The sequence below is a fragment of the Nomascus leucogenys genome, chromosome 15 (genome assembly GCF_006542625.1).
Source record: "Nomascus leucogenys isolate Asia chromosome 15, Asia_NLE_v1, whole genome shotgun sequence".
Lineage (NCBI taxonomy): Eukaryota > Metazoa > Chordata > Mammalia > Primates > Hylobatidae > Nomascus > Nomascus leucogenys.
This window is the reverse complement of record NC_044395.1, coordinates 13,185,468-13,211,524: the sequence shown is the minus strand read 5'-3', so window position 1 is coordinate 13,211,524 and position 26,057 is coordinate 13,185,468. Positions and strand designations below refer to the sequence as shown.

At 43.9% G+C, this 26,057-nt stretch overlaps 1 protein-coding gene across 1 annotated transcript in view; it reads left to right on the top strand.

Moving 5' to 3' along the window:
- SORL1 (sortilin related receptor 1) overlaps positions 1-26,057 on the top strand; it is a 181,059-nt gene that overhangs the window by 135,456 nt on the left and 19,546 nt on the right. Inside the window, exons 28-40 of the mRNA XM_030794523.1 lie at positions 416-547; positions 1,655-1,786; positions 2,427-2,561; positions 3,392-3,547; positions 8,024-8,173; positions 15,857-15,988; positions 17,100-17,226; positions 17,388-17,557; positions 18,790-18,902; positions 19,130-19,234; positions 20,037-20,109; positions 23,002-23,084; positions 24,666-24,762. Of these exons, the coding sequence (XP_030650383.1) occupies positions 416-547; positions 1,655-1,786; positions 2,427-2,561; positions 3,392-3,547; positions 8,024-8,173; positions 15,857-15,988; positions 17,100-17,226; positions 17,388-17,557; positions 18,790-18,902; positions 19,130-19,234; positions 20,037-20,109; positions 23,002-23,084; positions 24,666-24,762 (1,605 nt within the window). The remainder of the gene's footprint in view (positions 1-415; positions 548-1,654; positions 1,787-2,426; positions 2,562-3,391; positions 3,548-8,023; positions 8,174-15,856; positions 15,989-17,099; positions 17,227-17,387; positions 17,558-18,789; positions 18,903-19,129; positions 19,235-20,036; positions 20,110-23,001; positions 23,085-24,665; positions 24,763-26,057) is intronic.

Genomic DNA, 26,057 nt, shown 5'->3' with positions numbered 1-26,057 from the left:
GCATTCCATAATACTAGTTCCTTACAGAAAAAGTTGCCTACCCCCATATTAGAGAGTCAATATCTATTAATCATGCTTGAGATCAGGGGGTTTGATGCCAGACAGCTCTGGATTTCACTTTTGGCTTCATTTTCATCAGCAGTGTACTCTTGGCAAAATACTTAATGCTACTGCCCTTGTTTTCTCTTTTTGAATTAGCGACAATAAAATCTCTCCTGATGTCTTGAGGGTTTAATGATGCACTTTATGTCAAGTGCTTTAGCTCTAGGCTTGGCGAAAACAAGTGCTCAATAAATGGTGACTTTTACTGTTGCTTCCTGAAGCCACATCTGTACTTGTGTGCACTTGCCCAGGGCCAGAGGGCCCAGCCAGCCGTAGTGCTCATGGCCTCTTGCCCTCTCTGGATCCCTTACAGAGCCCCTCTGTACGCACTTCATGGACTTCGTGTGTAAGAACCGCCAGCAGTGCCTATTCCACTCCATGGTCTGTGACGGAATCATCCAGTGCCGCGACGGGTCCGATGAGGATGCAGCGTTTGCGGGATGCTGTGAGTTGGGGCAGGCAGGGGAGGTGACTCACAGTCACTAAAGAACTTGCACGGGGGTTTGGCCACCCTGGGGTTGTGTCTCTATTTAATAACTCACAGGTCTTGGTTGAGTGTCAAGGGTTTGGCTACCCTGGAGTTGCACCTCTGTTTAGCTTATATGTCTAGGTTGAGCATCCAAGCTTGCCTTTTCTGAGAAAGACTTTCCTTTGTTGCTTAAGGAATCCTGCTTTTCAGTCGTGGGTGTATGTATAAAGGGCAGGATGGCGAGTGACCAGGGTCTTGGCTCAAGGGTCGCTGAAAGTGAGAGGGCTTTCTTGCCAGTACTTTATCAGATGGCACTCCCAGCGTGCCGTAGCCCCTTACCCTGCCTTGATGATCCTCCCACAACTTGCCCCACTTTGGACCTGTCTATTCATTTTGCTGCTTGAGCTTCACAGGAGCAGGGGCTTGTTTTGTGCATTGCTATGACCCTATCCTAAAACAGTGCCCTCCTTGGAGTAGCTCTTATTATTTGTTTGCTGGGACTGCTGTAGGAAAGTACCACAGACCAGATGGCTCAAACAACAGAAATTTATTTCTCGCAAGCCTGGAAGCCAGCAGTCCAAATCAAGGTGTCGGCAGGGTTGGGTTCCTCCGAGGCCTCTCTCCGTGGCCTCATAGACGGCTGCCTGGCTGCCTTCTTCCTGGCTCTTCACGCGGTCTTTCCTCTGTCCACATCTGTGTCTAAATTTCCTCTTCTGTAAGGACACCAGGCCTATTAGATTAGGGCCACCCAGATCACCTCATTCTAACGTTTCCCCTTCCAAGCCCTTATCTCTAAATACAGTCCTGTTTCTGAGAGACTGGAGGTTGGAACTGAAACACATGATTTTTGGGTGGATAAACTCAGCTCATAACACGATTCGGTAAAGATTCATGGAATGGATTAATTAACAAAGTGTGTGCTCTGTTTAGATTAGGTTTGGCTTTTGCTTTCAAGGCATGGTTTAGCCAGACAGTCCCTTGCCAGAACTCACTGCTGTTCCCCCTTGCTTCTGGGCAGCACTGCTGCTTCCACCCCTCAGCATGGAAGTTCCTGGACTTCACGGATGTTTGTTCCCTCTGTAGCCCAAGATCCTGAGTTCCACAAGGTTTGTGATGAGTTCGGTTTCCAGTGTCAGAATGGAGTGTGCATCAGTTTGATTTGGAAGTGTGACGGGATGGATGATTGCGGCGATTATTCTGATGAAGCCAACTGCGGTAAGATGTCCAATCTGCCTCCTCGCATCCTAATCCTCTAGTTACAGTGATGCCTGCAGTTACAGGGACACTCACCGGCAACCCCACTGCAGACTTGGCCTTCCCGTAACTCAGCAGCAGTTGCTGCCAGTTCCTGAATACTCATACGAGGAGTTGAGTCTTGAAGGGGGCAGCTGGCACCCAGCAGGTGCTAGGGAAAAGTTTATTTGATCTCCTTTCCTTTCTGCAGTTGGGAAGACCACATTATGTATAAGGAAGGTGGTAGATAAGGAATTACGGTAAATATTATGGAGTGACCTCCCCCTAAAAGTGACAGGCCACAATGTAATAGTTATTGTCATGATTGGATTACCATCAATAGTTGTTTTATTCCTTTGGTAAAATGTCAGAATTAAAATTCAGGTGATCATTCTCAGGATATCGTAGTATAGATCAGAGGAACATGGGTTAGGGGCTGGGAAAATGGGGTTTTGTTTTAGTTTGTAGATGTATTTTTTGTCCATGAAGCTGCCTTATCTCTTTATGGGTGGGAAGTGTGGGTTGCCCTGGAACTTGGGTCTGGAGGAGGATGCATAGAGTTAGAGCCCTGTGTTCACACTGGTGCAGGGAAAGCAACTGATGATGTGGTTCATCTCCGCAGAAAACCCCACAGAAGCCCCAAACTGCTCCCGCTACTTCCAGTTTCGGTGTGAGAATGGCCACTGCATCCCCAACAGATGGAAATGCGACAGGGAGAACGACTGTGGGGACTGGTCTGATGAGAAGGATTGTGGAGGTAAGAGGCCCCCGGGGCCTGGGTCAGCCCCATAACCAAGACACACCGGAATAGTTACACCAGCTATGCAGGATGTGCCTGGCTGATTCCGTGTTTTGGGGGGCATATTTTTGTGAGAGGAGTGACTCAAATTTTTTCTGTTCCTCTTTCTCATTTTGAAATAAGTGTGGTTGGTTTCTCCTATTTTCAGGCTATTTATTCCGTATTTTCAGGGCAGAGTGAGAAGTCTAGAGCCTTCCTACTCAAAGTGTGGTTTGCAACCAGTAGCATCTGCATCTCCTTGGAACTGGTTAGAAATGCAGAATCTCTGACCTCAACCCAGACCTACAGAGTCAGAATCTGCATGCTAATAAGCCCCCAGGTCCTGTGTGCTCCGCAGTGCATTTGAGGAGCACTCATGTGGAATGCAGACTTGCCCCTTTCCTTTCTGGCGTTCTCATCTCTGAACCAGGTCGTGGGGTAGTTGCGGTTGAATTAACTAGAACACAGTGCTTCGCCTCAGTGGGAATTCTCTTAGCCACCCTGTGCCCCCTCAGCCACCTGTTTCTTTCACCAGCCCCTGCAAAAGCAAACTTATCTGAATATTAGCCGAAATCAAATATAGTAAGTAAGGGAAATCTACTCCCCAAAAGGGAAAAGAATATTGCCTCTTCTGACAACCCATGATACATGATTTCTAGATTAGCCGCTGCTCAGAGCTGTGCCTGTCACTGGCCTCCTTCAGCAGGTACAGCTAAAACTGGGACATCCGCCCTAGGTTTGGGACGCATTTGGTCTAAGATCAAGCTGCTTCTAATGTTTTGGGTTTCCTTGCTTGGTGTTTTTCTCAGATTCACATATTCTTCCCTTCTCGACTCCTGGGCCCTCCACGTGTCTGCCCAATTACTACCGCTGCAGCAGTGGGACCTGCGTGATGGACACCTGGGTGTGCGACGGGTACCGAGACTGTGCAGATGGCTCTGATGAGGAAGCCTGCCCCTCGCTTGGTGAGTTCTGGCCCAGGTCTCCTCTCCTGTGGTACCTGCTATTGTGGAGAGGACCTTCTGGGGGTGCGCTCTGGGCACAACCCAACCGGGCCCCATGCCCTGCTGTCTGGGACTGTGCTGTGTGGCCAGGTTGCCTGTTACTAGTGGCATACCTCCAGGGAAGGCTGGTTTCTAGCATTTCTTCCTGGATCAAAGATGCACAGGAAATTGGAATGGGAGCATCTCATCCTCTATAACTGGCCTCTGACCTTCCTGCAAGATGCCAGCCACCCTGATTTCCACCCAGGCTGGGGTTGTGGCACCTTTGCTAACTTCTTAGTGGGAAAGTGCAAATTGGAATTAATGTGGAACTTTTTGTGTGTGTATTAAACTCTCTGGGGAGAGAGCCCAATTCAGCTTGCTAGTTGGCCGGCCTGTCCAACTAAAAGAAGGGTAAGCACTGCCATCTAGTGGCTAAACTCAAAGAGGCAGCTGAAGGTCTGTAGTCACCATATTGTTGGAGGTGGGGTAGACCTTGAAATCCCATTTCGTGTGTGCTCTTAACTGCAGGCGGAACAGAGGTAAGGATCGTGTGTTCTTTCCTAAGCAGGAGTCTACTTCAAACTCAGTTATAATAGGAGAACAAATAATTTTTTGCATGTTTTGCATGATCTTTTCCCTTCTTCTGTGACCATGTTCATTCCATTGCTTCCTTGTTTAAAAACATCAAAATCCCAAACTTTAGTGAACCTAAAGCATATAGGGATCTCCTGGGTTCCACCCAGAAATTCTGATTCTATGTTTTTTATAAAACATTATAAAAATGATGTTTTTACTAGGGTGGTCTTTTTGCCATATCGAGTTTCCTCTTGTTCTCCTGTCTAGAAGATCAATTTTTGACAATTTCTATTTTCCAGGCCCTCTATGAGCTGATTCCTCCTTGCCCCCCTGGATTCCTTACATCAGCCAAGCTGGGTGCCTCATCTTCTCCAGACAGACTTGCTTCTTTCCTGCCTGTGCACCTGCAGCAAGGTTTTGCCCTCAGCAGGAACTCCTGTACCCTCAACCTTGTTTTCCTACTTTCCTTATCACTGAAACCCACCATCCACCAGTGCAAACAGAAGCATGGATTTTATAGCAAAAGAGACCTTGATATATTAATATCATCAGAACGTCTCAAAATATGGTGCAAAGACCACCCTAATGGAATCGCCTGGGGTGTTTATAAAAAAACAGAATCAGAATTTCTGCGTGGAGCCCAGGAGATCCCCATATGATTCTTAGGTTCGCAAAAGTTTGGGATTTCTGCTTTGAACAAGTAGGGTATTATTCTCCTTTCAAGCTCCACCTCTGTGGTGCTTTCACTGATTCCTTTAACTGATTTCCATCTCTTTTCCAGTCTCATTAAACTTACCCATTGACCTTTTGATTCTTCACTATGATCTGTCATATATTGCTTCCTGATTATTTCATGCGTGTTGATCTTTGCTTCCATAGCCATTGTGTGGGTTTCCTGTTTGGGAATCACGCTGTCTACTACTTTGAGTCTTGCTCTGTGTTTCCTACAATAATAGGCAAATAGTCAGTATCCCCTAAAATGCTTCTCAAATTAAAATGAATTGTAAAAGAGAAAACAAAACTTTGTGTCTGTCCTTTGCCCTCAAGGCCTACATATTTATTGAATAACTTGATTATCCTCTCCAAGTTGTTTTTGCTTATTGAAACTGACTAGGACATTAATAGACTCTAGCAAATTCTGACTAATACAGTGAGCAGATCTCTGTTTATATATCCTGTTCAGCTTTTGTACTTTCTTTTTTGTGCACAGTGGTGGGATAAATTTAAACTCATTGTTATCTGTAGCTCGTGGATCTTCTTTGTTTAGCGTAGAAGTCTCCTAACTGGTTTATCAACCTCATTATTTCTCCCCCTTTCAGTTTTTCTTCTGATAAGGCCCATACTGATGAATGATCATGTCCTCCCTAGTATTGGAGCCCTCTGATGCCTCCCTTATTGTCCAGGAATAAGTGGCATGATTTGCCTTGGCCTGGCGTTCTCCCCCTTTTTATTTTTTATCACCTGTCTCCATGTACCTTGTGTTTCTGCAGAGTGGTTCTGGGATTTAGGGAAAGCCCCTTTGAAAATCTAATTAAAACTATAGAATATGCACGATATCCTGAAGTTAATAATTGCCTTTTTCATTTGTTTGCTTAGGTTGTTTTGTACCATTTGCCAATGCTTTCTGCCTTTCAATCGCCACTCATGATAACTTTCCACAGGTCAACATTTCAAGGGATTTATCAAGTCCAGTTTTTCTCTTGGAGATATTCCTTCTAACAACTTGGATTCTCCTTTCTGGACAGATCGTTCTCTAGTCCTGCTGTGTGCCTGTTATCCGGGGACTTTCACTGCCTCCTTGGAATTCTCTTTGCTTTTCTCCCAGTTTAGATTCCTTGTTTCCTGGATCTTGTGTTTTGCTTTTTCTTGGTTTACTCCCTTGTTTGGGTGGAGTGCATCCTTCAGTAGCCTTGTCAGGTGAATATGATGACGCAGTGGCCAAGGACACTGTGATGACAGCTCTCAGGTGTTTGTCTCTTGAATTTTGCTGCTCTGGTTTGTACTGGTTGCCCTGTACACCTGGGGCACAACTGCCTTCTAGGACGTTGCACCATCATCATCCTCAGGATTTGCTTTACCTCCATCTCCTGTTGGAACTCCTCTTTTCTATGTCCCAGTTTTTCTCTTTTTAGTTTAATCCCATGTTTCGGTAGAGCACGTTTTATGGAAAATGCCTGAGAAAATGTATGTGGGAGGCCTCTGTGAGGTCTTGCTTGTCTTAAAGTGTTTTAATTCTGTCTTCAGACTTAATTGATAGTTGGGCTGGGTTTGGCAGCTAGATTGTAAGTAATTTTCCTTCAGAATTTTGAAAGTTTTGTTCCACTGCCTTCAAGCAGCTTTTCGGAAATCCAAAAGCCATTTTGATTCTGATTTTTTTTTTTTTGTATGTAACCTGTTTTTAATCCTCTAGAAGCTTGTAGAATCTTCTCTTTGGCACCAGTGTTTTAAAATTTCACAATGATGTGCTTTGCTCTGAGACCCTTTCCATCCAACGTAGCGGACACTTGCATGCTTTTTGATTATGGAAGTTTATATATTTTAGTTCAAGGAATTTTTCTTGAAGTTTTTATTAATGATATTTTCCCTCTCTGTTTTCTCTTATTTCCTGGAACTCTTGTCATTCATATGTTGTCTCCTGATCTGGTCTTCTTCCTTATTTTTTTTTTAATCTTTTATATTTTTGAAAATTCCCTCCCCACCCCTGCCAACTTTCTAGGAGATTTACCCAACTTTATATTTCAACTTTTTGCTGAGTTTTTCATCTTTGTTATCATGGTTTTAACTTTAAGAGCTTTTCCATTTTTACTGCTGTCCCTTTTTATGGTATCCTGTTTTTTTTTTTCCACGGATAAATATATATTCTTTCTTTCTGAACATATTAAGGATATTTGTTTTTGAAGTTTTCTTCTTGCAAAGCCTCTATTTCCTCCAAATGGCCTTTTTGGGGGTTGGGGCTCTGTTTGGCTTTCTGCCTTTCATGTCAAAGCCTTTTCTCAGATAGTCCTTGGTTGCTTGTATTTAAGGCTGGGGACTAAAGTGCTGGTAAGTAATTCTGAGCACATGGGTGGGCTTGTCAACTTCGAGGTTCATGGCTGGGAAACATGGGGGAACTCTGAATCCTGGTTACTTCAGGGTTAGTCTCTGAAGCTGCTCATTTTCCCCAGAGAAGATTGTTAGATCTCCTGCCTGGACAATAATTACCTTATTGCTACGATCCTCGGAGAAGAGAACTAGGGCTTCTATATGTAGGTTTAATCCCCTTTTTATCAGTAAGATATACTTGCTGTCAACTACGCCTATCTAAACAACTCTCTGTTTTTACTCTTTCCAAATAACAGCCCTCCATTCTTCTATTGGGGTAATGTATGGGTTGGTTGTCTTGTGGGACTGATAGGAGAGGATATAGGGAATGTAGCTGCGTCTTAAACATCATTCAGTCAGTTCCCTTATTTTAACTCCTTCTTCTTCACTTCCAGTTAGGAGATACTAGTTTCTGAACTTTTGGAGGACTGTGTGTTGTTGATCTGATTGGTTCTGAGCTTTCTCCTGTGACAGCCTAGGGTAGGATGCAGCCTTCGCTGGCCTCTTGAGTCACATACCACTATCTGTCTTCTTTCCAGCCCCCAAATCTCGTTATCCATGTCCTGGTGGATTTAGGTCTTTGAAAACAATCTCTTGACTGTGGCTTTAGTGGGATCCTGTGGGGAAGCAACATTAGATGTCTGTATCTACTCTGCCCTCTATCCGGAACTCGCATTTGTCTTCAGGTTCCCATTGTAATTTCTAAAGCACCATAATCTCCTAGCATATTGATTGGTTGCTGTTATTGGCCAGCTCCCTCAATGCTAAAAAGTAAATTTTAAAAATCTTTTATTTTAGCAAATGTCACTGCTGCCTCCACTCCCACCCAACTTGGGCGATGTGACCGATTTGAGTTCGAATGCCACCAACCAAAGAAGTGTATTCCCAACTGGAAGCGCTGTGATGGCCACCGAGATTGCCAGGATGGCCGGGACGAGGCCAATTGCCGTGAGTAGTCAGAGAGCCCTTCACCCCCTGGGCACATTTCTGCAGAGAGCACAGTTCCGGTGCTTGTGCTTCATTTTTGGATCAGCACACGCCTGTGTGTGAGTCTGTGTACTTGCCTAACCATGCTCTTACCGCATTCTCCACAAGCGCTTTGCCGCGTGCACCCATATCATTGTGTTAGTCACCTTCTTTTTAATAAGTTGACTGCGTTTTAAGTACCAGGAGCATGTCCAATAAAAATACTTTCTGAATGACTAAGATAAATATTTTAAATAGGTTTCATAAGCGTGTTTAACTCTTTAAAAACGCCCGTGGGGAAAGCCACAACTCTTTGGTATGTGCATTCATTCTTCTGGAAGTATTTAGTGAGCACTTACTGGGCATAGAGGCTGTGTTATTAGAGGGTTTGCCTCTAGCACCCCATTAAGAAAATTCATTCTTAGCCCTTAAGGTAATTACGGTTGGTGAGATAGTGTGCCGAGCCAATCGGGAATAATCGCAAGGCCATCTGAGCCCAGTGCGAGGTGATGCATGCATTCTCTATGGGTTTGGAGTTGGTGGGTCCTGGTGTTTGGTCCTCTGATGTACCCAGGGAGGATCTTTGCCGTGAGTGATGGAGGGAGACACTGGCTTCTGCAAGTGTTTATCCTCATGTGACCAGTCAGCGCTTTTTAGTCCCTGGCCGCATGCTAATGCCACCGCTGGCTGGTCTGTCCTACTGTAGCGGACTGGGGAGGGCATGGCTGGACGGTGCTTATGCAGCCCCCCACCAGCCTGCCCCTCTGATGGTTGGGTGCTGCTCTGGCTCAGGGATCCCTGTTTTGTGGGCCTCCCCTCCATCCAGTCTCCTGCTGGCTGCAGACAGCAGATGTCCTGGCCCGTCACACTCCCTTCCTTGCCGGGATAAGGGCTTCGTCCATGCTTGCCTGATTCCTGCCCTGGTGAATGTAGAAGACACCCCTCTCACTCTCCGCTGAGAGCCTCCCTGCTGCCAAGCTCTAACCGTAAGCAGCAGATGCCTCAGTTCCTCCACTCTGATCCCTGTTATGGTCCTATTTTTTTCTTTAATCTTAAAATAATGACTTCCTCAACCAATGAAAACCTGAGCCTCACTTGGAATCCTACCAAGTCTTACCATTTAGAGATAGAATAGAATCAGAGGTGGAGGTTAGTCGTCTCTTAATTCCTCTAATTCAGTATTTACAGAATTTATGGGACTTAGCAGGATCATGTGGAAGTGCTTATAAGAAATGTGAATTTGGTGATCTCACCTCAGACCACTGAATCAAGAGCAATGGTGGAGGAGATGCTCGGGAACCCCAGCCTTTTCAGAAGTGCCCCGTCTGGTTCTTAGCATCAGACAAGATTGGCAAATACTGCTCTGTCCTAAATAGTTCACCCAGTAAGGCTCAGGGAGAAAGGCAAGAGGGAGTCGGCTGTCCCTTCTCTGTCTGTAGCGTTGTTCTCCACAGGGTGCCTGACCGGGCTCTCACTGGAGAGGCTTGGTTAAGAGGAAGGAGTGTGGATCCAGTAACAACTTTGGTTTGGTTGGACAAATGTTTTGTTGATCATGCATGGTATGGCAGGCATTGATCAGGTTTCTGGCAATACAATTTTTTTTTTAAGATGTCATCTCGCTCTGTCGCCCAGGCTGGAGTACAGGGGTGGGTGGGATCTCAGCTCACTGCAGCTTCCACCTTTTGAACTCAAGTGATTCTCTTGCCTCAGCCTCCTGAGTAGCTGGGATTACAGGCATGCGCCACCATGCCTGGCCAATTTTTATGTTTTCAGTACAGACAGGTTTTGCCATGTTGGCCAGGCTGGTCTCGAACTCCTGACCTCAAGTGATCTGCCCACCTTGGCTTCCCAAAGTGCTGGGATTACAGGCCTGAGCCACTACGCCCCGTGACTGGCAATACAAATTCTAGTGGGAGGGACATCAAGTCAGCAGCTATCCTACAGTGTGGTGTAGGCAGTAGCAGAAGTTATCCAAGGAACTGGCATAGTTCGCAGGTGGGCCAGCTTCCTGGAGAGGTGGGGACAGACCAAGAGAGGCAGCCTCATTGATGGTGCCTGGACAATGGTGGGACAAGGTGGCAGATGACGGGCATTCTAGACACAGGGGACAGCATGTATATTCCAAGGCTCAGAGGCATAAGAAAACAGATCTGTAGAGTGGCTGTGGGTGGGACAAAGGTGAGTGCAGAGAGGTAGGCATGAGGTAGATAGGGTGGCCCCTGTGCTTGGAGTTTATTTTCCTGGTCCTAAGGAGCCATTGAAGATTTCAGAGATGGGGTGTTTATATCTTAGATCACTTGGACTTCATCATGGGGGGAGTGGGTTAGAAGAAGGCTGAGGTGAGATTGGAAGCCAGGTGCCCATTAGGAGGTTAATTCAATAGGACGGTGAAGATGAAAATGGAAGAGCGATCTCTTTGTATATTGGAGGTACTATTAACAGCATCCAGTGAGTTTTTTTGGCTGTGGTAATGAGGAAAAAGGAAGAATGAGGGTTTTCCCCAGGATGACAGTGAAAGCTGATGCTACCAGCTATGCGGGGGATACTGAGGATGAGGAGTCGCAGCTTCCCCTGGGTGGGGCGAGGCACGGTGGTGGGTTCGTTGATTGACATCAGCATCTGAGGTAGTGCAAGTCATCCTGGAAGAAACTGAAAAGGGGAGGTCAGAAGCTGGGGCACTGTTGTCTTCCTTTTCGTTTTACTACATTAATTGTCCATGCAAGTCATCTTCGCTTGCCTGTTGGAATGAGTCTTTGCTAGTTTTCACTTTTGTTGTTCCTTGTGATGATCTGTACAGTGATGGACTTTCGGAGATGAATTTCATTCTAGGCCTTGATGTGCTCTGACTTGAGAGAAAAATCATCTTGGCCACATCCTTAACTTGAAATATGAAACTAATTTATTTCCACCATGCATAGGTTTTTCTCCTAACACTTGGTTTTTCGGCAGGGGTCCCAGGACCCCCATCATTCGTGCGTCCTTTCCTCTCCAGGAATGTCACTTTTGCTTTTGTTTCGGCTGCCCAAAGGGTCTTTTCTTTGACTAAAAGTCAAGGAATTGGATAAGTTGCTACCTAGGGTCTTTTTTTCAAGAAACACCCTTTGAGTCTTTCCAATTCTTCAATTTCCAAGGTAGGGTGATTTCTTTTTGTTTCGTTTATTTATTTATTTTAGTTTAGGAAAATCGTAAGGAATCTTTCATTACTAAACGATTTCTATTGGAACTCAGGAATTGAGTAGTTTCAGATCCATTTTGGGGATGGATTTCTCTCTGTCCAGAACATGCCACTTGTTATCTGGAACCCAAGAACCAAAAATATTAAGATAATTTGATATCTCTTGATATTTGTGTATAAATCGATAGAAATAAATAAATGAATCTATATAAACAAACCAAATAGGCAAGGCGCGGTGGCTCACGCCTGTAATCCCAGCACTTTGGGAGGCCAAGGCGGGTGGATCACCTGAGGTTGGGAGTTTGAGACCAGCCGGACCAATATGGAGAAACCCCTTCTCTGCTAAAAATGCAAAATTAGCTGGGCATGGTGGTGCATGCCTGTAATCCGAGCTATTTGGGAGGCTGAGGCAGGAGAATTGCTTGAACCTGGGAGGCAGAGGTTGCAGTGAGCTGAGATCGGGCCATTGCACTCCAGCCCGGGCAACAAGAGCAAAACTCTGTCAAATAAATAAAAAAATAAACCAAATAAATTCAGATGGTGAGGGATATTTTAATCTCCTTGGTTAACATTTCCATATTACATCTCTTTCTCATTTATTTGTCATGTCTATCAATTGTAAGGTTGAGCTTTGTCATTTACTTTCAAAGTTAATGCAAGTTTGCACAATTAAGTGTTTGGATTCGCTGATGGAGTTTGTCTTCAATATAATTAATTTTCCTGCTGTGTACTTTTTTTTTTTTTTTGAAGTTCTTCGGTGTTTAGCAGGATGCAGCAACCTTTGATAAGCCTTAAAAGATTCTTATTTCTCATTCTATCGCCTTATATACTTCTTTCATTATTATGCCTGTTTGCTTTCTTGCATTTTGGGTGTTTTGTTTTTCACTTTGCTTTATCATAAGTGGTCTTTTTCAGGCTGCTTCTGCTTTGCTCTTTCTATTTGCTGTGATAATATTTTATGATGCTTTTTAAACTGGCCCTATCTTCTTTAAAAAGTCATTAATGACCAGATGAAAACTTGGAAGGCATGCGTGTTATACTTGCAAGTAATACAAAGTTACCCAGATAGCTTATTTTCTGGCAAAACACTCAGGATTTACAAAGGGAAGCTAAACTTTCATGGTGGGTTTTAATGTGCTATTCATTATTCTCAAGCAAATCATGTATTTGTTCCATTTAATTCTCAAAATAACTGTGATTTTGGTGTTATCTCCTATATCGAGATAGGAGAATTAAGGTTCCAAGAGGATCACCTAGCCAGTACCAAATTGGGTTATTTATTTAGGTTGAAAGCCATGTTGAAAGTTCTCATCAGGGAATAATACACCAAAACTAACACAGATGAACTGAATAGGGATTAGTGTACAATTCTACCCTTACATTAAAAGAATGAAGAAAGTGGACTCCTAGAGTGTTAAACCAACGGGGACAGGTTGACCCCACACTCACCAAAATAACAGTGGGAACGTCTGAGCCTAATAAGCAACCACATAATAAGATGAACATTGGAAGTAATTAAGAAAGAGAAAAGAAATGGGACCTCCCTCCTGGGTGATATTAATTCATTAATTGGCATTCTTTAAATCAGTGTTTTCAGCCTGTTTCCAATGTGGCTTATTCACAGGGATGTTGCCTAGTAAAGGGTCTTAAAATCAAGATGTGTTATATGTACAGTTTTTTTCCAACTTTAATTTGATAACCTTATCTAAAAATGAAATGAGATTAGTGTGGTGCGATTCTTTTTAGAGAAGCTGTCCCCTGAGGGCTACTAAGTTCTGTTCTAAGTGCCTATTAATCATCTGTTAATTATCAGTTTAAGAATTTTCACAGTTAATGACAATCTTATTCCCGGATTCTCTTGTTTTTTTGTTTTAATTTAAGGCTGTTTTTTTTTTTAAGAAACAGGGTCTGGTCATGTTACCCAGGCTGGTCTCAGACTCCTGGACTCAAGCAATCCAGCCTCAGCCTCCCAAGTAGCTGGGATTACAAGTGCACACTACCGCACCCAGCTTATTTCCAGAGTCTAAAGCCCAAGCTTTTTTGCTCTTAAAATTTTGAGACATACTTTATAAAGAAACCTCCAACGTCCTCAGCTCTACTGCTTAACTGTTGTTTGATTATATTTTATGACATTATTACCCAGTGGAATACTCCTGTGATGGGGGTTTTGGTATTTTTCAAAATAATCCCCTCTGAGCAGAGTTTCTCCCTGGCATTCCTGTATAAAATGGCATAACCTGATCAGATTAATTTACTTGTTTGCAGTTTCTCTCAATAGAAGATAACCTCCATGAGGACAGGTCCTTCATCTGTTTTACATATCCCCATATTTTTAGCATCTGGAGCAGTGCCCGAGTCATGGTAGGACCTCCACGAATGTTCAGAGAATTCCACCTTGGGCTTCTGAGACTATTAGAGTAGTGGTTCTCAAACCTTTCTCTAATTCTTGAATACACGATTATTTGTCATGAGTTTCCCCCCACCATGGCAAACCAATTTCGGCTCAGTATGTAATAGAATTCTGAAATGCAGTGATCTTCCTGGAGAATGGGGGATTATAGTTTGTGAAAAGCCTCATAAGTAGTTTTGATAGTTCCCTTCTCCTCTTGACAATTTCTGTATCAGAATTGTTTTTTAATAAGTAGTGAACTGAAGTCTGTACCTCCATCCTGGAGACTCATGCAAAGAAGTCTTAATTCTTCTTTCTCATGAAAACTCATCAGTGGAGAACACTTGTTAGAGTGGTCTGCACATCTTCTCACCACCTCCCCCCATCCTTGTATCTTTTCATCTCTAGGAAGATATCCCTGGATCCTTTATCCATTCCTCTTGACCATCCTGGTTGCTCTCATGGGAACATTATCCCGTTTCTCTACCTGCATCTCAAAGTGTGATTGTTTATGTTAGGAGAAAGGAGAAGAGGGAGGGGGTCGAGGTCAAGAGGTGACCCATGACCACATGCCTGGGTCTGAGGTGGGGCATATGAAGCTTGCTTGCTCAGGTCACAATGCTCATATCACCTTTAACATAACTTTGTTACTTGTGTGTACACTCTCTTTATTTCCTCAGGGGTTAGTTTCAGGAAGGGACTATTATCATCCTTGCTTTAAAATTAAACTATAAACAAAATTCCTTCCATAGTTAGCTTGGCCTACGTGCAGAGATAAGCAGAGGCCGTTAACCTACACGATGTCACCATGGGCAGGGGGTAGGGTGCGGGGAGCAGAATGGCACCACTCATGTTCGGCCTCCTTTTGTCTGTTATAATTTCCCCATTTTCAAAGCCAGTGATGTTGCATGTCTCTCACCTTTCTTCTGTATTCTTTCTCTCACCACAACCAGAAAAGGGTCTCTGCTTTTAAGGACCCATGTCATTAGACAGAGCCCACCTGGATAATCAAGGCTGAACTCTCCTACCTCTGGGTCCTTAATCTAATCACACCTGCAAAGTTGCTTTGTTACGTAAGGTAACATATTACAGGTTCCAGGGATTAGGATGTGGACATCTTTGACTTAGGGGAGCAAGATTGATTTTCGACCCTCATCACTGGTGGGATTGGATTTCTGATGTAGATCTTCCTTGTCCAGGACTGGGCAGGCAGGTGTGAATCTGCATAAGGAAGGCCTCAAGTTACTGTTCCTGGGCTCAACCAGGTACATAGCAGATTTGTACCACCCAGGTACACAGCCTGCATAGCAGATTTGCTGTCTACAGCCATTCTCACCTTTTCTCTTTTCAGGAGCATTTGCAATTATATGGTCATTGCTTTCTTTTTAGAGCCTCCCATGCAGTTTTAATCTACTTTCAGAACTGGAGAGCACATCGCATTTTGGTCAATAGCCTAGACATACAGTTGCATAACCCTTAACTTACCAGTGCTCATTACGTGCATTATTTCATTTTCTGTGAAAGTACTTTGAAAAGCCAAACAACTTTAAATACTACATAAAGTATGCATGCCTCTTAATACTGTTGGGATTCATCTCATTATTATTTCTGTTACTCAAACCAGAAATTAGCTCCTCTTTCTAGATTGCAAACTAGTAATAGTAGCAGAATAATTAATAGTACTGTAGAGTAATAGCTACAGTTTGTTGATGCCGGCCAGGAGCCAGGCACTATTCCAGGTGTGTGATCTCATTAGATCCTTGCAGACACGATAGTGATGGAACTGTTACTTCCATTTTTTATAGGGCAACTGAACTCAGGTGATGTTAAGCGGTTCGCTCAAGCTCATGCAGATCTAGGATTTAAACTCTAGTTTGTTTGACTCCAAAGTGCTCACTCTTCTTGAATGCAGATTCCAATTGTTAATGTTAGGTGAGATGGCACCTTAGTGCCGGTATGGATTCCACCACTGGTCATTCCAGAGGTGTGTTTTGAAGCAGAAGCCGTTTAGTACTTTGTCTAAATGAGAATAAACTTGGGCCCAGCCTTCAGTACCATACGGCCCCTCCCCGTGGACTTAAGAAGCCTCTCTGTGTTTCAGCCACACACAGCACCTTGACTTGCATGAGCAGGGAGTTCCAGTGCGAGGATGGGGAGGCCTGCATTGTGCTCTCGGAGCGCTGCGACGGCTTCCTGGACTGCTCAGACGAGAGCGACGAGAAGGCCTGCAGTGGTGAGTGCCGGTCCACGGGCTGGGCTGGGCTGGGCTGGGAGGTTTGCTTACCCCAGGGCCCCTCCTGTGTAGACCTCGAGCTAGGACCCTTTTGAACTGTTCCTCAATCTAAGGATAAAACAGATTTGTGCCTAGTTTTGGAGCCCCAAGTGAGGTGAGCCTTGGCCAGACTCTGATATAACATGCAGCTGTCTCCTCCCTGTTAGTGAAGTGATAGGCATGGGCAAGGACTTCATGTCTAAAACACCAAAAGCAATGGCAACAAAAGCCAGAATTGACGAATGGGATCTAATTAAACTAAAGAGCTTCTGCACAGCAAAAACCTACCATCGGAGTGAACAGGCCACCTACAAAATGGGAGAAAATTTTCACAACCTACTCATCTGACAGAGGGCTAATATACAGAATCTACAATGAATTCAAACAAATTTACAAGAAAAAAAACAACCCCATCAAAAAATGGGTGAAGGATATGAACAGACACTTCTCAAAAGAAGACTTTTATGCAGCCAAAAAACACATGCAAAAATGCTCATCATCACTGGCCATCAGTCTTGGATTTTTTTTTATGGACTTCCCACCTCATGCCCATACACCATGGCTCTCACAGTCTCAATCTGCTGGTGGGATTAACTCAGCTCTTATCTCTGGAGTGTCTAGTAACGGACCCTATGACATGGTCCTTGGACTTGTAGCATTCTCTATTGAGAAATAGGCTTAAATTGTCATAGGCAGGAGGAAGATGAAATTCAAGGGAAAATATCATGACCGGAATCGTAAGAGACCCTAGGAGGGATTGTATAGGGAGGTTTCAACTACATTTTCTGAGATTTCTTTTCAGATAATGATTATGGCCTCCTGATAATCTAGATCATGGTAGTTCTGTTTAAAAGCAGGAGTCCTTTGAAATCTAAGGATTTGTAAGATGTAACTTTTTTTTTGTATTTTTAGTAGAGATGGGGTTTAGCCACGTTGCCCAGGCTGGTCTTGAACTCCTGAGCCCAGGCAATTTGCCCGCCTTGGCCTCCCAAAGTGCTAGGATTACAGGCATGAGCCACCATGCCCAGCCAAGATGTAACTTTTTTTTACTTTTTCTCCCTTATTTCTCTAGATGAGTTGACTGTGTACAAAGTACAGAATCTTCAGTGGACAGCTGACTTCTCTGGGGATGTGACTTTGACCTGGATGCGGCCCAAAAAAATGCCCTCTGCTTCTTGTGTATATAATGTCTACTACAGGTGGGTCCCATCTTTGTCACGGAAGATGAAAATGATGTCTTCATTGCCCCAGGATGTTCTGTAAACTCTCTAGTGGCATGCACCATGTTATTAACTGAGTCAGACATCTCAGCCCCCCATGCTGCTCCAGTGTGACAATATCTTTATGTTTTTTGGGCCAGGGTGATTGGAGAGAGCATATGGAAGACTCTGGAGACCCACAGCAATAAGACAAACACTGTATTAAAAGTCCTGAAACCAGATACCACGTATCAGGTTAAAGTACAGGTTCAGTGTCTCAGCAAGGCACACAACACCAATGACTTTGTGACCCTGAGGACCCCGGAGGGATGTAAGTGTTTCAGTTAATTTTTATGGCTTGGGTAAGACCTTGGGTGGGGTTTTGTGAGTGTCTTTCTGAGTATTCTCAGGAATGTGGGAACATACGTGTGCCTCACATGTACAGAAGTATTGTGGCTAAGCTTTATAGTCTTGCCAGAGTTGTCAAACATCTATTCTTCTTACTGCGTCAGAGTATTGCCCTCTTGCATTTTTTGTCTAGTTTCTACCTCTACGTTCCTTCTCTAGATCTTTCCTAGTACTTGGTACTTAGGAGAAGGTCATCGTCATTAAAATATGAGGAGTATCAGCAATTTTGTGGCTAAGTTTTTTTTCTTTTTGGAGACAAGGTCTCACTCTGGCACCCACACTGGAGGGCAGTGGAGGCGCAATCACTGCCCACCACCTCAGTCTCCCCAGGCTCAGGTGGTCCTCCCACTTCAGCCTCTCGCATAGCTGACACTATAGGTGTGTGCCACCATGCTCAGCTAACTTTGTATTTTTGTACAGAAAGGGTTTTGCCATGTTACCCAGGCTGGTCTTGAGCTACTGAGCTCAAGCAATCCACCCACTTCAGCCTCCCAAAATGTTGGGATTATAGGTGTGAGCCACTGCACCTGGCTTTGTGGCTAAGTTTTTAAGAAATTTACCAAATTTATGTGTCCAAGAGAGTTCCTCACCTCCTCCCCACTTCAAAGTAGTTGACATGAGCAACTGTCTGCTTGAATGTCATCTTTTTCCATTGCCTAAAGTATCTTGAATATGGTAGTGCCAAACTCATTAAGGAGCCTGCTTTGAAGATGATCAAATTCATTTGGATATAGAAATTCTGTGATGTTACAAAATTAGTCTTATTTTTTGGTAGTCAGGCCTACAGTACAGTTTTTGTTGTACAAGAAGCAGAGGCAGCAGGTGCTGTCATTGACAATTAAGATCTCAGCATGGAAGTCTCAGGGTCAGTGGTGACTCAGCCTGCCTAAGTGATTTTATCCTGCAGCCCTTATGAGCCACAAATTTACCACACAGTCAGCTGAGCCGTGATGTGATGTGTGGATGGCACACCTTGCTTTGTGGAAGAAGAGGAAGAGTGTCTTGTCAATGTGAAGACCAAGCTAGCAGACTTTCTAGTGGATAGTCTCAATGCCGGCTGTGGAGTCTTTCTTGTCCTTGTTCTAAGCCCAGGAAAATTCCTCTGGTTGGCTGCTATGCAGATGGGTTTTAACCTTGAGTTGACTCTTTTTCTAGTGCCAGATGCCCCTCGAAATCTCCAGCTGTCACTCCCCAGGGAAGCAGAAGGTGTGATTGTAGGCCACTGGGCTCCTCCCATCCACACCCATGGCCTCATCCGTGAGTACATTGTAAGTACCTTCCAGGAGTTTGCCATATGTGTGTTGGGGGTGCTAGGAGATTTCTGGGTATTCTATATGACTAGGGGTTGATTTGGTTTAGCTTTGTAGGTGATGACCCATACGTCAGAACATTTTGCTCCTCACCTTCTTTTCTCTCCTCCCGCCTCCTTGCAAGATATTAGGATGCCCTGGACCTTTGGTTCCCTTTACTCACATTTTTTTTCTTCTCCCTTTAGGTAGAATACAGCAGGAGTGGTTCCAAGATGTGGGCCTCCCAGAGGGCTGCTAGTAACTTTACAGAAATCAAGAACTTATTGGTCAACACTCTATACACCGTCAGAGTGAGTGTCGCCATCCATTCCAGCCATCCACGCAGTCTTAGAACTGAGCGATATTGCTGCTATTTTGTGAGAACTCTCTGCTCACCTTTGTGAGATGCGTATTAGTAATCTGCAAAATACCCAACTTCTTGCCCTGGGATGGGGGAGCTCAGAGTTTGTTTCAGTCTCTTAAATGGACACCACAGAGAGCTTGACATCAGAGTTTCTGTAGATAACCGGGCATTTATGGGAATGCAGCTTTCCCTGCTGTTAACGCCGATATTCTGCTAGCTCTCCAGCTCCTATACTTTTGCACTCAGCTCTTTTCTGCTTATCTTTAGCTGCAGGATGATGCAGAGCTATGATAAGTATTCTTTCTAAACTGATTTTGTGAGGTTCTTATGAAATATATTTTTACTAATTTTAGCAGAAAGATAGATTTTTGTGTACAACGTGTTTGCTGAGACCATTAAGTGTACGCATTTGTGACTCTCACACTGATAATTTTGTCAGTACCCTTTTTATATATGTGTGTATTTATGAACACACCCCCCATACACCTGCCTTTTAGAAGAACCTTGATATTTGTCGATCAATAGAAATTTTCTGATCTTAGGACTGTCATAATGCCCTTTACAAGCTCCTTCCCTTGGCTTTTTTGCCCTCTTATTTCAGATGCTGGGGCCTCTGAATATTCTGGATCACTCTGTATAAAATCTTTCCGCCCTTACTGCCAAAATTTCACCCCTTTAGCTCATTCAGTATTCTTGCTGTATGGTGTATTGCCTTTATTTCATACTAATTCACCCTCTGATTTGAAAAGGTGGCTGCGGTGACTAGTCGTGGAATAGGAAACTGGAGCGATTCTAAATCCATTACCACCATAAAAGGAAAAGGTAAATGATCCCAGCATTTGCAGATTTAGAAAAAATATTATAGAAACCCTTTCAAATGACTTTCAGTATGACTGGAAAATGGAGAAGCATAGTTTAGAAAAACATCACACAACTTCCTTCTCCCCAACACACACACATTTCTGGGTGTCTCTGTAGTGCTTTAGATAGAGTCTTTTTGGGGTGACTGAGTGTCTTTTCCCTCCTAGTATTGAGCATTTCTTCTGATGCAGACATACAAAGGGATTTCCAAAGGCCGTCATGCGCAGCTTTGTGAGTAGTCACAATATCTAAAATAGAAGGAGTCCTTCCTTCTCGCCAAAGCTGAAGATGATTTTGTGCATGTTCATTTATGGGGTTTTAAAGAAAGCACCATGCTGACTCCTGTTATTCTCCCAGTGGCACTGGCAAACTATGTGTAGGTGGTTTTTTATCTTGTACTAGAGCTGATATTAGTAATAACTGATGGCTTGCCAAGGGCAGGACACTCTGGAGTGTTCACTGCTTTGTGTACATCAGCTCATCTAATTGAACGGTCAGAACAACTACAAGAAAGGATAAGGAACTGGAAGGAGGTTATGTCACTTGTCCCAGGCCACACAATCAGTAAGTGACAGAGCTGGCACTGGAACCTGATCTGCCTGACTCCAAAGCTTGTGCTCTTAACCACTGTGCTCCACGCTTCTCTCTGGGCTGAGACACATGCGGCCTACTGGACTGTCCTGCTTGCCAGGGGTGGCGGGCTCAGCATCTTGCACGAGTGCCTCATGAGGGCAGAGATCTGGTCTGTTTTTCTCTACTCTATCACGGGCATCTAGTAGGGATTAAGGAAATAATTGATGAATGAGTGAATCAAAGCAGTTAAATGAAGGGTTCTGGCATACTTTGGGAGATGGACTACAACTCATTTTCCAGAGTGGTTTTCCTTGACCTTAGCCTTCACGCTGGGGACTTGCATTTCTGGACTTCCAGGTATTAAAACCAGATGGACGCTGTGGCATGCAATAGGACTGGAAGATTTTACTTTAACCTAAGCCTATGAGGAATAGGCTCTGGGTCATGGAGAGTCACTATCTAGTCCCCTCTAAAATCCGGAGCCTTTGAGATCAGGGCCCAAGGCGGCCAAACGTAGTGCCACCAGATGGTCTTTGGAGCTGAATGCTTGCAGGTATTAGAGAAAGCCTGCTGAATTCACACTCTGCTAGAGTTTTTATTGTTTTATCTCTTCTCTCTACAAGTCTGTTTCAAAACACTGACCACACATACCAAGAAGAAGGGATGTTGGAAGAGCAACCAAAATCATATACCCTGGATTCCAAAGGCATAAGTCACAACTGCATTTGAAAATCTCAGTGGGTGGTTGCTTCTCTTTAACTTCTTTTCTGTGATTTTGATGAATCTCAGCTCCTTGCATATATTTGGGCTAGGATTTGTACAGAAGGCAGCTGTGTGCCACATCCAAAAAGTGTTTGTTGTGAAATATCTGTGACCTAGTATCATAATAACGTTTTAAGATGAAGGACAAAGACAGCAGAGGCATCAGCCAGATGCACCACGTTAATTGGTGAATGTAGTGGATTAGTAATGACAATGAGAAAAGCCACCATTCCCTGAGCACTTCTTATACACTAAGCACTGTGCTATTGTTGCTCATGAATGGATCTCTTATGAATCCTATGAGATAAGTATCCTTATCCTCATTGTGTAGCTGAGGAAACTGGGGTTTGGAGTGGATTGTGACTTGTCCCTGGTTGCCATGATTATAATTCAAGTCAGCTTTACCATATGCAGCACTCGCGCTGTTTTGCTCTGTGTTGGCCGCCTGAAGCTTCCAATATCCTTTCTTCTTCCGGTTATTGCATTTTCCTGAAGCCTAATTGTATTACATGATTGATCATCTGGACAGACCTCTTCAGACTTTGACACATCTCTTTTGCCACCAAATCTTATCTGCTCCTTTGAGTCTCTCTTGCCCAGTCCATAGAAGGGGCATATGTGCAGAGAGTCTAATATGCAAGTTGTCGTTTAAATAATATTTTCTGATAATATTGATCCATTGAGCTCTTTTAGATCATGCTGGGCCAAGCACTGTCAGCCTTCTGGTGGGAAGACCTTCCAGATGACAAGCATGGCGCTCACTGGTTGAACTGAGAGGCGTCTTTTCCTTGGCCACTTCTCTTTGCCCCCTTGACTCTCAGCTTGAGCTCCAGTCTTTTTGAGAGCACCAGTTGGTTTCTAGTTGTTTAGTTGGCCATATGTGAGGCTATATTGGAAAGGAAGAGAAAGAGAGTATCAGTTGAGTGCTAGGTATCACACATACATTATTTTAGTTAACCTTCCCAGCTCTGTGAAATGCAGATAACATCACTAGGCTCCAGGAAGATGAGTAACTTGCCTAGGTTACTCAGCTACCAGAACAGGAATTCGAACTCAAGTTTGCCAGATTCCAGAGGCCACATTCTTTCCATTTTGCCACACGCACGTTTACCATTTATGATTTACCCCATTGTCAGCCTTCCAAAAGGACTTGAGATTGGTGGGACTTTGTTAGTGCCAATCAAGATGCCACTCGCAGTGAACGATCCCTATTCCTTTAAGAACCAGGCTGAAGCTGGGCTGTTTTGGGACCTTTACAAAATGGAACTTTTCTGCCTGACCTAATTGCCAGGATAGCCGACTGAGCCAAGATAGTTTTGTGCTCACCAAGCAACTGTGGACCAACCTTAGCTTCAGGAAAACAGTGGTAAAAAAAGATCGATAAGGAACACTGCCAAAGAAATGCCCTTTCTTCCCCGACTGAAAGATGGCTTTGTCCGTTGAGTTGAAACTATTAAGTCCTGCCTTGCTCGCTTTTCATCATGTGGCTTCTGTTTTTGAATTCCTTTTTGTTTTCAGTGATCCCACCACCAGATATCCACATTGACAGCTATGGTGAAAATTATCTAAGCTTCACCCTGACCATGGAGAGTGATATCAAGGTAATGTGGGAATTTCAAGCCAGCACCTGGATGGGGCTTTATTTTGTATGGGAACTGAAAGGACATAGCACAGTAAGACTGGAAAAAACAAAAAAAAAAAACAAAAAAAAACGAACGGCTAGATCTAGTGAAGCTAAAATACCAGAACTAGGGTGGTTCCTTCCTCCACGAAGAACAACTTGAGTCTTCGCATATAATTATTCTGCCTCAGCCTGGTGCCTTTTTTTCCTTAACCATATAATTAAATGGTTCACAGCTACAGTGCAGATAGAGTTGGTGTTAACAGAATACGTATGCCCTGTAATTTTCAGCTTTATTGGATTTCCTGGTGCTAAGCGCTAATGCTGAGGCGCTCACAGTGGAAGAACAGCCTTCTTGTGGGACAGTGGGATGCCTTGGAAACATATTCACTTTCCATCCACCTAAGATCTTCCTCTTCCAGCACCGCCATCCCCTCTCCTGGCCCTCCGCATAGCCGACTTCACCATTGTTATCTGTGCCCATGTGGTTCCTCAAGCTGAGATCCACTTTCCATAGTGTTCCTTCTTATCTGTCCCTCCTCACAGCCTCTCCATTGATGAAGCTGTGTTGGGACAAGTTGGGACAAGCAGCCTTCAGAGTCTTTGTGCCATTTTACTTAACTACCATTTAGTGTCATGCCCTTGGCTTCAGAATGGGTTGATATAAGATGGCCTTGGCCGGGTGTGGTGGCTCATGCCTGTAATCCCAGCACTTTGGGAGGCTGAGGTGGGTGGATCACCTGAGGTCGGGAGTTCAAGACCAGCCTGGCCAACATGGTGAAACCCCGTCTCTGCTAAAAATACAAAAATTAGCCAGGTGTGGTGGTGCATGCCTGTAATCCCAGCTACTTGGAGGCTGGGGCAGGAGAACTGCTTGAACCTGGGAGGCGGAGGCTGCAGTGAGTCAAGATCATGCCACTGCAGTCCAGCCTGGGCAACAGAGTGAGACTCTGTCTCAAAAAAAAAATAAAAAGAAAAAAGAAAAGAAAGAAAAAAAGAAATGGCCTTATGTGCTTCTTGTCTTGTAGTCTTTGATCTTGAAAATATTTTGTTTGTTGTCTGATATTTAAAGATCTTCAGATCAAATCCTTTTATGAGCTCAGGACTTGGAAAAGGTAGTCTTTCCTGATGGGTGGATGTATTTTCTGTAGTTAGACAATGAGATCTAACCAGCCTGTTTTGTATGGATTGGCTTCTTGGCCTTGACTGCAAGGATTTATCCTTAATTTCCATAGCCTAATTATCTTTCCAGTGTTTCCTCTTTCTACCTTTGTTAATTGGTTCTCATCCTTTTATTCTTCATTCACTTTTTTGTTTAATTGAATCTATAAATTAAATATGGTCTCATGTTTGTTTTTAGAAGTAGGTGGAGTATAACTAAATATTAGCTAATGGTAGCACAAATAGAACCTGTTTAAAAATTTTGAAAAACAACCTGTTCACTGTAAGAATGAGATACCCAAGGAAAGAACAGAAAAGAGGTATATTTTTAATCCTGCCTTTTGTATTTAATGTGCCCATGACTAGCTGTTCATCTAACATGCTTCTTGGTTCTCGGCAGGTGAATGGCTATGTGGTGAACCTTTTCTGGGCATTTGACACCCACAAGCAGGAGAGGAGAACTTTGAACTTCCGAGGAAGCATATTGTCACACAAAGGTAACACTTCGGTGCTGGTCAGTGTGTGAGCAGGAAGGGGTAAGGCTGGACCGACGCTTTCCCGCTGTAGAGCTTGATTGGGGGTGCCAGGGAAGAGGAGGTATTCTCTGGAAGCTGTTCTGTGTTGACAGGTTCTTGTGCATTGAGGATCCTGTAAGTGTGCTGCTGATCCTAGGCAGAGGGATTCACTCGGTGGCCCCTCGAGCCCTCCTCCAACCTCATGACCCTTAGTGGAAGTTGGGGGCCATAAGGAGGAAAATTGGACAGAGGCAAGACTAATTCTCTGCAGATGAGTTTTGATTTCCAAAAGAAAGAGTTCTTAGATGTAGACAGTTACCTGTGTGTCCTTTCTAGTCTGGTTCACTCTCCCGTTGCTAATGAGAGACAGCAGAAGGCCTTATGCATAACTGGTGTTCAGTAAATACGTGTTGACTGGAGGAATGGACAACAAACTAAGGGAGGAGTGGTCCAGTCCCTGTTACGTACGTACCGGCAGCAAGTATCAGCTAAAATTCCTCTATCTAAATACATGCTAAAGGATGGATCTTAATTTATTTCTAAGTGGCAAAAGCTGCCTGTAACTGTTGAGAATGACTTGGGAGTTTCTTCCTGTCTCCTTCTAGGCTGTGAAGCACTTTCAGTCATGTTTTTATTCAGTCCTTGTCACAGCCTTATAAAATAGAGACTACAAATGTTCTATTGTTACTTTTTTTTCCTAAGTGAAAGTCTACAAGATGCCCGAGGAGGTCGTTATTTTGACTTTTGCACATTGAGCACCTACCATGTACAGGCATTTACATAGGCATTCTATGCATATTATTTACATAACCCCAAGTATAATTCTGTGAGATATGCCCGCTTTACAGAGGCAAAATGAAGTTGAAAGAATAAGTCATACTCTCAGACGGTGGCAGAGCCAGGATTGGAACCCACATCTTTCTAACTCCAGAGCCTATGATCTCATGGCCTTAGTGTTGCCCCAGTAGAAACTGGCAGTCAGGAGCAGAAGCCTTAACTAGCTGTTGTCTGAAATCTATTAGGGCTAGTGTGATGCTAGGCATTATGCCAAGCACTTTATAAGCATTTTCTTTTTTTCTCCCTGCCAGCCAGCAGCTGCTGTAAGTGCTGTTATTTTTTCCCCATCTTACAAACAAGGAAATAGAGAGTTTAAATACTTTATCCAAGGTTATACAACCACAAAGTGTAGAGTCAGGCCTTAAACCCCAGTTCTTCTGATTCCAAAGGCTATCCTGTTAGCATAGCCTCCCCCTTCTCACTTTTCTTTTTTTAGTTTT